The sequence below is a fragment of the Mustelus asterias genome, unplaced genomic scaffold (genome assembly GCF_964213995.1).
Source record: "Mustelus asterias unplaced genomic scaffold, sMusAst1.hap1.1 HAP1_SCAFFOLD_44, whole genome shotgun sequence".
Taxonomy (NCBI): domain Eukaryota; kingdom Metazoa; phylum Chordata; class Chondrichthyes; order Carcharhiniformes; family Triakidae; genus Mustelus; species Mustelus asterias.
This window is the reverse complement of record NW_027590121.1, coordinates 1,100,951-1,119,209: the sequence shown is the minus strand read 5'-3', so window position 1 is coordinate 1,119,209 and position 18,259 is coordinate 1,100,951. Positions and strand designations below refer to the sequence as shown.

Here is an 18,259-nt window from a genome sequence, read left to right as displayed (position 1 = left end):
CTCTGAGAGAAGAAGTTCCTCCTCAACTCTGTCCTAAACTGACACCCCTTTATTTTGAGGCTGTGCCCTCTAGTTCTGGTTTCCTTTCTAAGTGGAAAGAATCTCTCCACCTCTACCCTATCCAGCCCCTTCATTATCTTATAGGTCTCTATAAGATTCCCCCCTCGGCCTTCTAAATTCCAACGAATACAAACCCAATCTGCTCAGTCTCTCCTCATAATCAACACCCCTCATCTCTGGTATCAACCTGGTGAACCTTCCCTGCACTCCCTCCAAGGCCAATATATCCTTCCCCAAATAAGGGGACCAATACTGCACACAGTATTCCAGCTGCGGCCTCACCAATGCCCTGTACAAATGCAGCACTTCTTACTGTGCTAATACATGTGACAATAATAAATCAAATTGTGCATTCAAATTGAAATTCTGTTCTCCAAGGGATGAGTTCAAAGATAAATAATTGCTGCGCTTAATTCTTGAATTAATCCCTGCTGTCTGTGTTGAATGAACCCATCTCAGTGACAAATGTTGATCTGTTTGCTCCGCACCGTAAGAAGTTTAACAACACCAGGTTAAAGTCCAACAGGTTTATTTGGTAGCAAAAGCCACACAAGCTTTCGGAGCTCCAAGCCCCTTCTTCAGGTGAGTAAAGCCACAAACAGAAAGGTCCAGTTTTCTCCTGGAGTTTGTCACAAAGCAGCCTTCACAATGATGCAGAGTTTCAACCAATGAGGGAGATCCGGGCTCAGCCCCGCCTTTCATTCACTCCGATTGGTTGGAGGACCAACCGCTCCCGCTCAGTCCTCCAGCCCCGCCCCTCGTTCACTCCGATTGGTTGGAGGACCAGCCGCTTCCGCTCAGTCCTCCAGCCCTACCCCCTCTTCCTATTGGTCCGGAGCTGCCGTCAATCACAGAATATTGAGTACATGCGCAGTGTGGATGAGCTTTGGCCGATTCACAGACGGTGAGTTTCCGGCGTGGCCGGAGAGATAGAGCTGGTGGGTGGGTGGAGAAGCTTCATAAGCACCGTAATGGATCTGAAAGCAGCATAAGGTGCTAACGGTCCCGCATTTGTATCTCTGCGGCAACAGCTGCTCCGCGCCGCTTCGCTCGGTAACAAACCCGGGTTAACGGCCACCATCTTTGGGGCGATGTGCAGGAGTGCGCATGCTCGCTGCTTCCAGTCAGCAGGAGGAGAGAATGTTGTGAATTTCTCTCCTGGACTGACAGGGATGGACTTTGGAAACTCCTTTTACAGGGAGTTAGAAGGGGAGGATTTACACACAGAAAACTCAACCCAAGAGAAATATTTATCTCTTCTAAATTTCTGTCCTGGATTAACAGTGATTTTTGTTTTGTAATCTTGATTTACAGAATACGACAATTGGAAAATTCAAACCGAAGATCACATCACATCTTGCAGCCATCCCGTTCTTTAGAATCTGAATATCATCAGCTTTTGAATGTGAAAGGTCAAAGGTTTGGCTTCTCTGTCTGTTGGGAAAGATTTCAGATTTCTGGGGTGGCACAGTGGTTAAGCATTACTGCAACACAACGCCAGAGACCCAGGTTCGATTCCAGCCTCGGGTGATTGTGTGGAGTTTGCATGTCCTCCCCCATATTTCCTCCCACAGTCTAAAGATGTGCAGATTAGGTGGGTGGCCAATAACTGGTGTGAAGATAATCCCAGAAACTATAGTCAGTTTAATCTTGGCGAAAGGGAAAATTCCTGAAACAATAATTGAGGACAAATTTAATAGTCACCTGAGTAAATGTGGGTTAATAAGGAAAGCCAGCATGGATTTGTGAAGGGAACTAACCTGCTTAACCTGTTTTTTGATGAGGTTAAGACACCAGTGTTGAGGATAATGCTATTAATATGGTGAACATGGACTTCCAAAAGGCATTAGATAAATTGCTGCACAACAGACTTAGGAACAAAGTTATGACTCGTGGAATGAAAGGGACAATAACAACATTGACATAAAATTGTCCACGGGACAGGAAACTCATGAAATATTGGTTAATGGATGTTTGGGAGTTCTCAGGAGCTGGTGTTAACACCCTGCTCTTCCTAATGTACACAAATGACCCAGACCTTGGTGTTCAGGAACAGTTTTGAAATTAGTGGAGACAGTCTTCTGTAGACCCAGACCGTGTGGCAGGTTCCCTTCTCCGAAGGATATCAGTGAATAAGTTGCATTTCTACAACAATCCAGCAGTTTTCATTGTCACTTTTTCCCAGTGACGGACGTACAAATGACCAGATTAATTCAGTTCAATTTCACAAACTGCCTGTGTTTTTATGAGTTCTCTCTCACTCCCTTTTTTTCTGTTTTGAAACAGTTATACAGGGTTTTAGAAGAGCAGGATTTGCAGTCGGGAAATTGAAACGAAACATCACATCACAACCTGGTAGAGTTTTCCAATTTATCGTAACCTGAATATCATTTGATTTTGAACATGGAAGGAACAAGCACCGTTCACAGTGGGGAAAATCCATACACGTGTTCTGTGTGTGGACGAGGCTTCAGCCAATCATCTGACCTGTTGAAACACAAATGCAGTCAATCCAGGAAGAAACCGTGGAAATGCAGGGATTGTGGGAAGGGATTCAAATCCCCGTCTGGCCTGGAAGGTCATTGGCTCAGTCACACTGGGGAGAAACCGTTCACCTGCTTCAAATGTGGGAAGGGATTCACTCGTCAATCCTACCTTCTGACACATCAGCGACTTCACACTGGGGAAAGGCCGTTCACCTGTTCTGTGTGTGGGAAGGGATTCATTCAGTCATCCACCCTGTTGAATCACCAGCGAGTTCACACTGAGGAGAGACCATTTAAATGCTCAGACTGTGGGAAGTGTTACAAATGTTCTGGGGAACTGATGGGCCATCAACGTGTTCACAGCAATGAGAGGCCATTCACCTGTTCCATGTGTGGGAAAGGATTTACTCAGCAATACAAACTGCTGACACACCAGCGAGTTCACACTGATGAGAGACCTTTTACATGTCCAGACTGTGGAAAACACTTTAAAAGTTCCCAGGACTTGATGCAGCATCAACCTGTTCACACTGATGAGAGACCGTTCAGATGCTCTCACTGTGGGTCTGCATTCAAGCGATCATCTCATCTCACTGTACACCAGCAAATTCACACCGGGGAGAGGCTGTTCACCTGCCCTGAGTGTAGCAAGGGATTTACTCAGTCATCCGTCCTTCTGACACACCAGTGTGTTCAAACTGGGGGGAGACCATTCATCTGCTCTGAGTGTGGGAAGGGATTCCCTTCCTCATCCAAACTTCTGATGCACCAGCGAGTTCACACTGGGGAGAGACCGTTCACCTGCTCTGTGTGTGGGAAGGGTTTCACTCAGTCATCGAACCTGCTGACACACCAGCGAGTTCACACTGGGGAGAGGCCATTCACATGTGCTGAATGTGGGAAGGGATTTGAACATAGAACAGTACAGCACAGAACAGGCCCTTCGGCCCACGATGTTGTGCCGAGCTTTATCTGAAACCAAGATCAAGCTATCCCACTCCCTATCATCCTGGTGTGCTCCATGTGCCTATCCAATAACCGCTTAAATGTTTCTAAAGTGTCTGACTCCACTATCACTGCAGGCAGTCCATTCCACACCCCAACCACTCTCTGCGTAAAGAACCTACCTCTGATATCCGTCCTGTATCTCCCACCACGAACCCTATAGTTATGCCCCCTTGTAATAGCTCCATCCACCCGAGGAAATAGTCTTTGAACGTTCACTCTATCTATCCCCTTCATCATTTTATAAACCTCTATTAAGTCTCCCCTCAGCCTCCTCCGCTCCAGAGAGAACAGCCCTAGCTCCCTCAACCTTTCCTCATATGACCTACCCTCCAAACCAGGCAGCATCCTGGTAAATCTCCTCTGCACTCTTTCCAGTGCTTCCACATCCTTCTTATGGTGAGGTGACCAGAACTGCACACAATATTCCAAATGTGGTCTCACCAAGGTCCTGGACAGTTGCAGCATAACCCCACGGCTCTTAAACTCCAACCCCCTGTTAATAAAAGCTAACACACTATAGGCCTTCTTCACAGCTCTATCCACTTGACTGGCAACCTTTAGAGATCTGTGGATATGGACCCCAAGATCTCTCTGTTCCTCCACAGTCTTCAGAACCCTACCTTTGACCCTGTAATCCACATTTAAATTTGTCCTACCAAAATGAATCACCTCACATTTATCAGGGTTAAACTCCATTTGCCATTTTTCAGCCCAGCTTTGCATCCTATGCAACCTACAACAGCCCTCCACCTCATCCACTACTCCACCAATCTTGGTGTCATCAGCAAATTTACTGATCCACCCTTCAGCCCCCTCCTCTAAGTCATTGATAAAAATCACAAAGAGCAGAGGACCAAGCACTGATCCCTGCGGCACACCGCTAGCAACCTGCCTCCAATCCGAAAATTTTCCATCGACCACCACCCTCTGTCTTCGGTCAGACAGCCAGTTACCTATCCAATCGGCCAACTTTCCCTCTATCCCACACCTCCTCACTTTCATCATAAGCCGACCATGGGGGACCTTATCAAACGCCTTACTAAAATCCATGTATATGACATCAACTGCCCTACCTTCATCAACACACTTAGTTACCTCCTCAAAAAATTCTATCAAATTTGTGAGGCACGACTTGCCCTTCACGAATCCGTGCTGACTATCTCGGATTAATCCGCATCTTTCTAAATGGTCGTAAATCCCATCCCTAAGGACCCTTTCCATCAATTTACCAACCACCGAAGTAAGACTAACCGGTCTATAATTACCAGGGTCATTTCTATTCCCTTTCTTAAACAGAGGAACAACATTTGCCACTCTCCAGTCCTCTGGCACCATCCCCGTGGACAGCGAGGACCCAAAGATCAAAGCCAAAGGCTCTGCAATCTCATCCCTTGCCTCCCACAGAATCCTAGGATACATTTCATCAGGCCCAGGGGACTTATCGACCTTCAGTTTATTCAAAACTGCCAAGACATCCTCCCTCCGAACATCTATTTCCTCCAGCCTATTAGCCTGTAACACCTTCTCTTCCTCAAAAACATGGCCCCTCTCCTTGGTGAACACTGAAGAAAAGTATTCATTCATCACCTCGCCTATCTCTACTGACTCCATACACAAGTTCCCACTACTGTCCTTGACCGGCCCTAACCTCACCCTGGTCATTCTTTTATTCCTCACATAAGAGTAAAAAGCCTTGGGGTTTTCCTTGATCCGACCCGCCAAGGACTTCTCATGTCCCCTCCTAGCTCTCCTAAGCCCCTTTTTCAGCTCATTCCTTGCTAACTTGTAACCCTCAATCGAGCCATCTGAACCTTGTTTCCTCATCCCTACATAAGCTTCCCTCTTCCTTTTCACAAGACATTCCACCTCTTTCGTGAACCATGGTTCCCTCACTCGGCCATTTCCTCCCTGCCTGACAGGAACATACCTATCAAGGACATCCAGTATTTGTTCCTTGAAAAAGTTCCACTTTTCATTAGTTCCTTTCTCTGACAGTTTCTGTTCCCAACTTATGCCCCCTAATTCTTGCCTAATCGCATCATAATTACCCCTCCCCCAATTGTAAACCTTGCCCTGCCGTACGGCCCTATCCCTCTCCATTGCAATAACAAAAGACACCGAATTGTGGTCACTATCTCCAAAGTGCTCTCCCACAACCAAATCTAACACTTGGCCCGGTTCATTTCCCAGTACCAAATCCAATGTGGCCTCACCTCTAGTCGGCCCATCCACATATTGTGTCAGGAAACCCTCCCGCACACACTGCACAAAAACTGCCCCATCCAAACTATTTGACCGACAAAGGTTCCAATCAATATTTGGAAAGTTAAAGTCCCCCATGACAACTACCCTGTGACCCCCACACATATCCATAATCTGCTTAGCAATTTCTTCCTCCACATCTCTATTACTATTTGGGGGCCTATAGTAAACTCCTAGCAACGTGACCGCTCCTTTCCTATTTCTAACTTCAGCCCATATTACCTCAGTGTGCAGATCCCCCACAAAGTGCCTTTCCGCAGCCGTTAAACTATCCTTGATTAACAATGCCACTCCTCCACCTCTTTTACCAGCTTCCCTACACTTAGTGAAACATCTATACCCCGGAACGTCCAACAACCATTCCTGTCCTTGTTCTACCCACGTCTCCGTAATGGCCACAACATCGTAGTCCCAAGTACCAATCCACGCCCCAAGTTCATCTACCTTGTTCCGGATGCTCCTTGCATTGAAGTAGACACACTTCAACCCACCTTCCTGTCTACCAGTACCCACCCTTGACCCTGATACCTTCCCCAATACCTCACCACCCTCACTGACTTCTGGACTACAACTCCCTTTCCCACTCCCCTGACAAATTAGTTTAAACCCCCCTGAAGAGCCGTAACAAATTTCCCTCCGAGGATATTGGTGCCCCTCTGGTTCAGGTGCACCCCGTCCTGTTTGTACAGGTCCCACCTTCCCCAGAACGTGTTCCAATTATCCACGTATCTGAAACCCTCCCTCCTACACCATCCCTGCAACCACATATTTAACTGCACTCTCTCCCTGTTCCTCAACTCGCTATCACGTGGTACCGGCAACGTACCAGAGATGACCACATGTTTCGTCTTGGCTCTCAGCTTCCAGCCCAGCTCCAGAAATTCCTGCTTTAAATCCCCGTCCCTTCTCTTACCTATGTCATTGGTACCAATGTGCACCACGACTTGTGACTGTTTCCCCTCCCCCTTCAGAATCTGGAAAACACGGTCTGAGACATCACGGACCTTGGCATCCGGTTGGCAACATACCATCCATGAGTCTCTTTTGCTGCCACAGAACCTCCTATCTATCCCTCTAACTAACGAGTCCCCAATAACTATCGCCCTCCCGCTCTCCCCCTTTCCCTCCCGAGCCACAGAGACGGACACAGTGCTGGAGATCCTCTCACTGCGGCTCCCCACTGGTATGTCATCCCCCTCAACCGTATCCAAAGCGGAATACTTGTTGCTAAGGGGAACGACCACCGGGGATCCCTGCACGGACTGCTTCCTCCCAGCCCCTCTCACCGTCACCCATCTGTTTTCAATCCTCGGAGTAACTGTATTCCTAAAGCTTGTGTCTATGGCCATCTCTGCGTCCCTGATGATCCTAAGTTCCTCCAACTCCAGCTCCAGTTCCCTAACATGGTTTTGGAGGAGCTGCAGATGGGTGCACTTCCCACAGGTGTAATCAGTAGGGACACTGTCGTCGTCCCTCACCTCAAACATAGTGCAAGAGGAACATTGCACTGCCTGCACACCCATCCCCTCTAGATACCTTGCCAGTACCAGGTAGAAAGTGCAAAAATGAATTCAACTCACCCCTGCTCGCCCTTTCAGCCTAAGCCCTGTGAGCCAAAGTCTTATAGCTCACACTCTGCTTCCCACACACTCAAGCCCTGTGAGCCAAAGTCTTATAGCTCACACTCTGCTTCCCACACACTCAAGCCCTGTGAGCCAAAGTCTTATAGCTCACACTCTGCTTCCCACACACTCCACTGCCCGCTCCCGACGCTGCCCGCTGTATACTGCAGCCTACCTTTTATACTTCACGCGCTTAAAAAACCCTTACCAGACTCCTTTGCTGCCCACTTCTAGTTTTCACTTTAAACTTGAAAAACTGCTGTTAAAGTAAAGGCCAAAAAAATACACACACTAGCTGACTAATTAAATAAATAAACAATTCAATTAATCTCTCACCAGCACTGCTGCCTTCAATCACCCCTCTCAGCTTGCTCCAGTGGATCAATGAGGGGGAACCTCCCAGGTAACTGACTTTTAAAGTTAAAATAAAAACCCTTCCCAGACTCCTTTGCTGCCCACTTCTAGTTTTCACTTTAAACTTGAAAAACTGCTGTTAAAGTAAAGGCCAAAAAAAATACACACACTAGCTGACTAATTAAATAAATAAACAATTCAATTAATCCAATTAATCTCTCACCAGCACTGCTGCCTTCAATCACCCCTCTCAGCTTGCTCCAGTGGATTTTTCTGTACTGATGAGACACCAACAAGCTCACAAACAACGACAATGATTGAATTTTGCTGTCAATGACATCCAGGATTATGTTCGTTGGGGTCGATTGGATGATGTCAATAAATTCCAGCCAGTTGTTTGGGCTAATATTGTGGATAAAGGTCAAATAAATCAGTTTCATATTACTATTTTTATATTGAACACACTGTGTTGCATCTATTTAATGTCTCCAACTCACTTAAGTTAGATAAATCGCCGGGACCGGATGGGATGTACCCCAGGTTACTGTGGGAGGTGAGGAAGAGATTGTTGATCCTCTGGCGATGATCTTTGCGTCATCAATGGAGACGGGAGAGGTTCCGGAGGATTGGAGGATGGCGGATGTGGTTCCGTTATTCAAGAAAGGGAGAAGAAATTGCCCAGGAAATTATAGACCGGTGAGTCTAACCTCAGTGGTAGGTAAGTTGATGGAGAAGATCCTGAGAGGCAGGATTTATGAACATTTGGAAAGGAATAGTATGATCAGAAGTAGCCAGCACGGCTTTGTCCGAGGCAGATCATTCCTTACGAGTCTGATTGAGTTTTTTGAAGATGTGACTAGACACTTAGACGGCGGAAGAGCGGTAAATGTGGTTTATATGGATTTCAGTAAGGTGTTTGATAAGGTGCCCCATGCAAGGCTTATGGAGAAAGTGAAGGGGCAAGGGATACAAGGTGATGTTGCTTTGTGTATTCAGAACTGGCTTGCTCACAGAAGGCAAAGGGTGGTTCTAGATGGATCTTTTTCAGAGTGGAGGTCGGTCACCAGTGGGGTGCCCCAGGGATCTGTTCTGGGACCCTTGCTCTTTGTGATTTTTATAAATGACCTGGATGAGGAAGTGGAAGAATGGGTTGGCAAGTTTGCTGATGACACAAAGGTTGGAGGTGTTATGGATAGTGTAGAGGGATGTCAACAGTTGCAACGAGACATAGATAAGATGCAAGACTGGGCAGAGAAATGGCAGATGGACTTCAACCCAGATAAGTGAGTGGTGGGTCATTTTGGTCGGTCGAATAGGATGGAAGAATATAATATTAAGGGTAAGACGCTTGGCAGTCTGGAAGAACAGAGGGATCTTGGGGTCCGGGCTCAAAGCAGCGTCACAGGTAGAGGCTGTGGTTAAGAAGGCGTATGGAATACTGGCCTTCATCAATAGAGGAATTGAGTTTAGAAATCGGGAGATAATGCTGCAGCTGTATAGGATCCTGGTCAGACCCCAACTGGAGTACTGTGCCCAGTTCTGGTCGCCTCATTACAGAAAGGATGTGGAAGCCATAGAACGGGTGCAGAGGAGATTTACGAGGATGTTGCCAGGATTAAGTGGTATGCCTTTTGAGGATAGGTTGAGAGAGCTAGGTCTTTTCTCCTTGGAGAGGCGAAGGATGAGAGGTGACCTGATAGAGGTGTATAAGATGTTGAGGGGTATTGATAGAATGGATTCTCAGATGCTTTTACCCAGGGCTGAAATGGTTGTCACGAGAGGCCACAGGTTTAGGGTGCTGGGGAGTAGGTACAGAGGAGATGTTCAGGGTAAGTGTTTCGCTCAGAGGGTGGCGGGTGCGTGGAATCGGCTGCCGGTAGTGGTGGTGGAAGCGGATTCAATTGAGTCTTTTAAGAAACTTTTGGATAGGTTCATGGAGGTTAGTAAGATGGAGGGTTATAGATGAGCCTAGAAGGTAAGGAAATTGTTCGGCACAACTTGTGGGCCGAAGGGCCTGTTTGTGCTGTAGCTTTTCTATGTTCTATGTTCACTTTGGATCCTTTTGAAGGGCTCTCCCTCTCCTTTGTCTTCTCCATCCTCACCTCCAACAACAAGTGTGAGGAGCGCATGGAGCTTCTTTGTCACTGTTGTAGGTAAAAAACCTCTGACACTATTAGTGGTTCAAAATGCAGTGTTTATTTTCACAATTGTGGGAGAAGTGAGGTTCCTAACAGTGTACCCCCAGCCTTCTCATCGAACACAAGTAAGAACAGAATTTATATATGTCCCGGGCCCCGCCCTCATTACATTGCAATTCTCTAAGATGTCTGTCATTGTTCATGGTGAGATTCTTGTTGTATTAGCAGTATCTTCCTCTGCGTAGTTTGTTCGATCTCCAAGGCCACGATTGTTCGACATTTATATCCTTGAAACAACATCACAGGTTTTGCACAAACAAGTTAACTAATCTACATACAAGTTTGTATAATACTTTATATCAGGATAAGATGAATAACGTATGATGAATATATATATGAATCTATGGTGATTCAAAGACAGACGGCATACATGTCAACTCCATCGTGTTAAACAAAGGTACATAAAAATGGAGACTGTTTAGCTTATTTCGAGCTGGGTTAATCGCATTTCTTAATAACAAGAATAGCTGTTCCTCTTATCTGGTACAGACATGAAAAACACCGAACTCTGACGAAAACATGAACTCTGCAGTCTTCTCAACAAAATCACAGAGTTTGGGTTTTAATGCTTAAGTGTGACAAAGTTCATTAACCCATTCCCGACTTCAGTCACTAAGATTGAGGGGAGGTGATGGCCTAGTGGTATTAACACTAGACGGTTAATCCAGAAACTCAGCTAATGTTCTGGGTACCAGGTTTCAATCCCACCACGCCAGATGGTGAAATCTGAATTCAATAAAAAATATCTGGAATTAAGAATTTACTGATGACCGTGAAACAATTGTCGTAAAAACCCATCTGGTTTAATGATGTCCTTTAGGGAAGGAAATCTGCCGTCCTTGCCTGGTCTGGCCTACATGGGACTCCAGAGCCACAGCAATGTGGTTGACTCTAAAATGGCCAAGCAAGCCACTCAGTTGTTCATGAAGGCAGCTCACCACCACCTTCTCAAGGGCAACTTGCAATAAATGCTGGCCATGCAACAACATCCATGTCCCATAGATGAAATAAAAAAAGCTGCCTCTGTTGCTTCCCTTCCTCCCACGAGCCCATCCTTGACCCCAGTGTCTTTGTTCCCCTCCTGCCCATCTCTCATTACAACTTCCAAAATCCCTGTCGTCTCCCAAATCTCTGCCCATATGTCCTGAAATTCCCTGTGTGAATCCCTCTGATTACATTTGTCTTTTGCACAGTATTCAACCAGCTCTTACCAGTCTCAAATTACTGTGTGAATATGACTGAGGTAAGTTATCTGTCACTGTCCTTCTCAGCCAGTCTGCAGTTATTGACACCATTGACCAAACCATCTTCCTCCAGTGCCTCTCCATTGTTGTCCAGCTGGGTGGGACTGCACACTTCGGATTAATTTCTTATCTGATTATAGTCAGAGAATCACCAGCAGCCACTGTGATTATTACAGACAGAGAGCAAGTGAATAGAGGGAGCAAAGTAAATGGGGAAAAGAGACTGTGAGAGTGAATGGGATGGAAGTTCGTAAACTGAGACAAAGAGAAACAGATTGAGACAGAAACAGGGTCAACATTGTTCCAAAGAGAAGAGATTAATACTTTTCAAACCTTCCTGATCATTACAACTTATCAATTTCTGTAAAATATTTTGAGTGAATGTAACAAGGCCTGGATATGAGATTCTGAAACTCCCTCCCTAACTGTCCAGATTAAAGGTGTTTGTTAAGGTCTGTCTCTCCAAACAAGGTTTTGACCATGCATCCTAATATTGTGCTCTGTGACCCAGTAATTCTAGTTGCTGATCTATCAGTAATGGACTTGCTGCCGTCTGGAACAAAACTGTTTTCACCACGAAGGTTCCGCTGTGATGTAATAGTCTCTATGACATAATCACAGCAGGACTGGATGACATCATCAGAGTCCATTGTTTATGAATGATCCACATCAATAACAACAGGAAATACTCATCAAGCTGAGCACATTATCTAGGCTGACACTGCAGTCTGACATTGAGGGACTGCTGTACTCTGACACATAGTGTCCTTCACATGGAGTTTGTGGAGGCTCTGGCCACAATCTTCCAATCCTTCTCATAGAGTTGTGGTGCCAAAAGGCTGAGCGATTGTAAACGTAACATCCCTTTTCAAAAAATTACAGAACAATCATCTCAACATCAGCGGTGGAGAAAAATGAAACCAATAATCTGGGGCACAATCAACTGGTACTTGGAAAAGTGTGGATTCTTATTTTCTGCATGTTCTGTTTTAATGCTGAAAACTTCCCGGATCTCAAGGCGGGAAAATACATTCTGGAAGGTCATCCCCCCTTCCTCTCTCTCTCCCTCCTCCCATCCCTCCCGACAACAAGAACCATTCACTCTGCACAGCAGTTTCACCCTCATTGCCCCAGTCTGTATTCCAGCCTTTATCACATCCACTCTGCTCCCAGATACTTTACACCATTAGATATTACATTTCAAACTTTATAATCTCTCCAATTTAATATTTGTTCAGACAGCAGACAAATCATCAATTCCACTCCCGCCCTGAGCTATGGGGATATATTTATACATTATCTGTGGAGGCCGAGACGTTGAGCGTCTTCAAGACAGAAATTGATAAATTCTTGATTTCTCGAGGAATTAAGGGCTATGGGGAGAGCGCGGGTAAATGGAGTTGAAATCAACCATGATTGAATGGTGGAGTGGACTCGATGGGCCGAATGGCCTTACTTCCGCTCCTATGTCTTATGGTCTTATGGTCTTATCTCATTTCACAATAAAACTCACACACTGAATTTCAGATTTGCTGCAGTTATTTTAATTTGCCCAGCAGATTATTTGGAGTGAGACTGACATCAACCCTTCATGGTCTCAGTCTGTCTCTGTGTTTGTGAGTGTGTCTGAGATAGTGTGTATCTGAGCGTGTGTATGTATGTCTGTGAGTGCGTGTGTGAGTTTGTGTGAGATTATAGAAATATAGAAACTAGAAGCAGGAGTAGGCCATTCGGCCCTTCGAGCCTGCTCCGCCATTCATTTTGGTCATGGCTGATCATCGAATTCAATATTCTGATCCCCCTTCCTCCCATACCTTTAGCCCCAAGAGCTATATCTAATTTATTCTTGGAATCATATGTATGTGTCTGCATTTTTCTGAGTATTTGTGTGTCTATGAGTTTGTCTGTATCTGTTTCCGAGATTGATATCAGTTATGAGAATAGATTCGTCTGCATTAAAATATATTCAAATAAAAATAATAGGAATAAGAAAAATACAGCAGCACAATCCTCCAACAAGATCCTTCAGGAATCTGAGAATTCAGTGATTTCCCAGGCAGAGGCCATTTACCTCACATCGCCACAAGAGGGAGCTCCCTCGCTGTGTTTGTATGTTCACTGCAGCAGGAGCGGGTTCCATTACACAGTGATATGTAACAGAGCAGAAATCCAGGGAACTAGATTAATTGTTGGATTTCACAGTGATATGTTACAGAGCAGAAATCCAGGAGAACGGGATTAATTGTTGGATTTCACAGTGATATGTAACAGAGCAGTAATCCAGGGAACTGGATTAATTGTTGGATTACACAGTGATATGTTACAGAGCAGTAATCCAGGAGAACTGGATTAATTGTTGGATTACACAGTGATATGTTACAGAGCAGTAATCCAGGGAACTGGATTAATTGTTGGATTACACAGTGATATGTTACAGAGCAGTAATCCAGGAGAACTGGATTAATTGTGTGTGTGTGTGTCCCTGGGCACAGTTCCCAGAGAGTTTAAAATCTTCTTACAGCGAGCCAATTCCTGATCCAAACCGCTAAATCACCCTCAATCCCATGCCTCCGTATCTTCTGCAATAGCTTACCGTGAGGTTAGAGTGTTAAAATCTGAAATAAAACAGTCAACGCCACAAAGAGTCAACAGGCCCGGCAGTTTGTGTGGAGGCAGAAACAGAGTAAAACACACAGTTAAACATCCATATGAATCAAGAGCAGCAGTAGACCTTTGGGCTGCTCTGCTCCAGATAAGATCCCGGCTGATCTGACTGTGGCCAAAACTCCACTTTCCTCTCAAGAATCCAATGGATCAACCTTAAAAATATTCAATGACTCTGTCTCCACTGCTCTCTGGGAAAGAGAATTCCACAGACCAAAGACCCTCTGAGAGAGAAAAAAATCTCATTCTCTCTCTTTCAGACGTCTCAAATCCTGCTCGTTCTCCGGAGCCACACAGGGAAAGCCAGACCCGTGAAGAAAGGAGAGAGGGAGGTGGAGAAGAACAAAATGAAAAATCTGCAAACTGATAAAATGATTCACAGCCCAAGACCAAAGCGAGTGTTAATGGGACAAGTAAAGACACAAAAGATGTTCTGGATGAGGTGTGAATAGCCGGTTAGCAATAGTCTGAATGCAAAGTAAAGAAAACAAGAGGGAAATGAGGTGAAAGAAGCAACAACGAAACACAGAACACAATGGGGGCAGAGATTGTGGTGTAAAATTGTTGGACTCAGTGTTGTTCTGAAGGCTGTAAAGTGTCTCTTTTAGTTGCGGGAAATAATATACTTCCCAGTTCCGATGACAGGTCACATTCAGTCTGTTTCTCTCTCCACAGAGGCTGCCTGACTTGTTGAGTATTTCCAGCGTTTCCTGCTTTATGTCACAGAGAATGTGTAAGAATTGTTACACCCGGAACAGATGTCTCTTCCTCGGGACACTCCAGCTCGGGTCAGGGTGGGGGGATAATGTTCACTGTTTTATATTTGTGTCTGGTGCGAGTAATATCTTAAATTAAATGGAGAAGTTTTTTAAACTGAAGAGAGTAACTGAAACTGACTTTAAACAACGTTAACAAGCCAGGGCTGCTGGAGAAACATTTAGGGATTTGTGAGCAGTCAGTTCCGGCTGGTTTGAAGTGAAATCCTGTCGGTGCTGCGGCAAATCTGAACTCAAACCAGACAAACTGGAACCGCTGGGTTAGAGATTCCGGGTGTTGGGATGTGGAGGCTGGGGGAGGGGGAGATGGCGCTAAAACTCTGAGCCTGACTTCAGACAGGGTGAGCGGGGTAAAGGGGAGGAATGACAGAGTTAATGTGGGAGTCAGGGACAATAGCAGAAGGTGGGAAGCTCTGGAAAGGAGCAATGGGGGTAAAGGCCATCAAAGAATGCTTGTTTAAATGAAGATAAAAGCAAAAATACTGCGGATGCTGGAATCTGAAACAGGAAATGCTGGAAATCTCAGCGGATCTGACTGCATCTGTGGAGAGAGAACAGAATTAATGTTTCCAGTCTGGATGGTCATAGGTGCTGCCAGAAATGCTGAGGTTCTCCAGCATTTTCTGTTTGTGTTTAACTGAAGGTTCAGCAGGGAAACAAGCAGCGATTTCACACACACTAAACCCAGGGAGAGGGGGTGACCCAGGATAAGGGACAGGCGCAGCTCAGTGAGGCTCAGCAAAGTCCAGCAATCTGTCCACATTGAGAGCTTAGAGCGCCAAGGGGGAGGGGAAGGACAAACTATTTGGGACACAGCAGGAGGTCACCCCTCCCCCCATTCTGTGGTTCCACAGACCCTCCCACACCTGTTCAAGGTTGGCTCGAGGTGCAGGAAGCTGCAAGCTGAGAGGCTGAGCTGTGAACTGGGCCGGGTTGGGGGTTTGAGTGACAGTCCTGGGGTTATATCAGGACAGGAACTGCCACAGATTCCCCCTTTTTCCTGGGACGTTTCAGTGGAGCTGTGTTGGTGAGTGTTTGTAATCTCTGTCTCACTGTCTCGGTAATGGGGGTGGGTTGTAGATTGCTGTGAGTGTTAGACTAAATAACCTCTCCTCATGCTGCCAGTTCCAGTCTGCAGACTCCATTTCTCAGTCCAGTCTGCTGCTCTGTCTCTGTCTCTGTGTACTTTGCTGCAGTGCTCCACATTCTGAGCAACATCCAGCCCATTGTTATCACCCGAAATTTGCGGCAAACTCCCATCACTGTGGCACAGTGGTTAGCACTGCTGCCTCACAACGCCAGGGTTCGACTCCAGCCGTGGGTGTGTGACTGTGTGGAGTTTACACAGTAAGAAGTCTCACAATATCAGGTTAAATTCCAATAAATTCATTTGGAATCAATGCAAATTACTGCGGATGCTGGAATCTGAAACCAAAAGAGAAAATGCTGGAAAATCTCAGCAGGTCTGGCAGCATCTGTAAAGAGAGTAAAGAACTGACATTTTGAGTCCAGATGACCGTTTGTCAAAGTTGCTCCTTCATCAGCTCTCCAAAAGCTCGTGGTTCCAAATAACCTGATGTTGTGAGACTTCTTACTGTGCCCACCCCAGTCCAACATCTTCACCTCAGGTGTGGAGTTTGCACAATCTCCCCCTGTCTGTGTGCATTTCCTCTGGGTGCTCTGGTTTCCTCTCACTGCCCAAAGATGTGCAGGTTCGGTGAATTGACCATGTTAAATTTGTCCCTTAGTGTCCCAAGATGTGTAGGGTCTAATTTGATTTATTATTGTTGCGTGTTCTGGGATACAGTGAAAATTATTTCTTGCGTGTTATACAGAAAAAAGTCATAACTTGGTAAAGTACACAGGGGGAAAGGAACAGAGTCGGGTACAGAATATATTGTTGCGGTTGCAGGCAGGGTGAAGAAAAAGGTCAGGATGGGGAATAGCAGAGTAAGTGCGTGGGGTTACTGGGATAGGGGGTGAGCCTGGGAAAGATGCTCTCAGAGTCAGTACAGACTCGATGGGTAAAATGGCCTCTTTCTGCACTGTAAGGATTCTATGATTAGTGATTTACGGTGAGCAACTTTTGAATAGAGGGGTTTCTGGGGCGCAGAGCATTGTGGGAAATGCGACCGCCATTAGTCAGTGCGTGACTCTAGATGTTTCATTATAGACTGAGGGCAAGTCAGCAACCGGAGCCCTCAATTCTGTTTGTAACTCTCACAGGCTGCCTAGTCTGCTGAATATCTCGACGATACTCAGTTCCTGGCCTCCTGCGTGTTTTATTTATTGTTGCTTCGGTTTGGATTCTATTCATCACCTGTCTCTATGGGTTCACTCTCAATCCCCTTTTTTCTGTTTTAAATCAGTTTCACAGGGACTAGAAGGGGACGATTTGCAGTCAGGAAACTGAAAGTAAATATCATATCAGGAACTGCCAGAGTCGTCTAATTTATCATAACTGAATATCAGTGGATTTTGAACATGGAAGGAAAAAGCACTATTCCCAGTGGGGAGAAACCGTACACAGGTTCTGTGTGTGGACGAGGCTTCAGCCGATCCTCTGGCCTGTCAAAACGTAAGTGCAATCACTCCTTGGAAAAACTGTGGAAATGTGTGAACTGTGGGAAGGAATTTAATTACCCATCCCAGCTGGAAATTCATCGGCGCAGTCACACTGGGGAGAGGCCATTCACCTGCTCTGAGTGTGGGAAGGGATTCACTCAGTCATCCAATCTACTTGCTCATCAACGAGTTCACACTGGGGAGAGACCTTTTAAATGCTTAGACTGTGGGAAGTGCTTCAAAAGTTATTGGGAACTGATGTCCCATCAACGTGTTCATACTGATGAGAGACTGTTCAGGTGCTCTCACTGTGGGATTGGGTTCAAGCATTCACATAACCTCACTGTACACCAGCGAATTCACACTGGGGAGAGGCCATTCACCTGCTTCGAGTGTGGAAAGGGATTCACTCGGTCATCCCAACTAATGACACACCAGCGTATTCACACTGGGGAGAGACCTATTAAATGCTCTGACTGAGAAGTGCTCTAAAAGTTCTGATGAACTGACTTCCCATCAACGTGTTCACACTGATGAGAGACCATTCAGGTGCTCTCACTGCGGGACTGGGTTCAGGCGATCATATGACCTCATTCTACACCAGCGCACCCACACTGGGGAAAGGCCATTCACCTGCTCTGAATGTGGGAAGGGATTCATTCAGTCCTCCAGCCTGCTGAGACACAAGCGAGCTCACACTGGGGAGAGACCATTCAGCTGCTCTGAGAGTGGGAAGAGATTCACTCAGTCATCCTACCTGCTGAGACACGAAAGAATTCACTAGTAACCATGGTGATTGGAATCTGCTGTTAATCCTATCCAGGACTGTAATATGTTCATTGCGTTTGTTTTTGTTGATGTTAATGAACTCCAGCCAGTTATACTGTTTAATATTCTGAATAAAAGTCAAATAAATTATCTTTGTGTTCAGTGCTGTGAATCTTTTTAATATCATCAGCACAACTGAATTCCTTTTGAGTTGCTCTCCCTTTGTCCCTCTCCCATCTTCACCTCCCCACA

At 45.7% G+C, this 18,259-nt stretch overlaps 2 protein-coding genes across 2 annotated transcripts in view; both read left to right on the top strand.

Moving 5' to 3' along the window:
• Positions 1-18,259, top strand: part of LOC144483022 (uncharacterized) — a 1,062,789-nt gene that overhangs the window by 654,664 nt on the left and 389,866 nt on the right. The window lies entirely within an intron of this gene.
• On the top strand, positions 927-18,023 carry LOC144482984 (uncharacterized). The gene is made up of 6 exons (XM_078201811.1): positions 927-964; positions 1,375-1,479; positions 2,535-3,170; positions 3,255-3,422; positions 17,362-17,499; positions 17,735-18,023. Exons 1-6 carry the CDS (start codon positions 927-929, stop codon positions 18,021-18,023), a joined length of 1,374 nt encoding a protein of 457 aa, XP_078057937.1.

Bases quoted from the DNA above. Each gene is read 5' to 3' on its own strand.
- LOC144482984 (XM_078201811.1), top strand. From the start codon at position 927: ATGCGCAGTGTGGATGAGCTTTGGCCGATTCACAGACG. The intron at 1,480-2,534 runs GTTTGGCTTCTC...ACGAGGCTTCAG, and splicing joins TTGAATGTGAAAGGTCAAAG to CCAATCATCTGACCTGTTGA. The intron at 3,171-3,254 runs GCTGTTCACCTG...AACTGGGGGGAG, and splicing joins CAAATTCACACCGGGGAGAG to ACCATTCATCTGCTCTGAGT.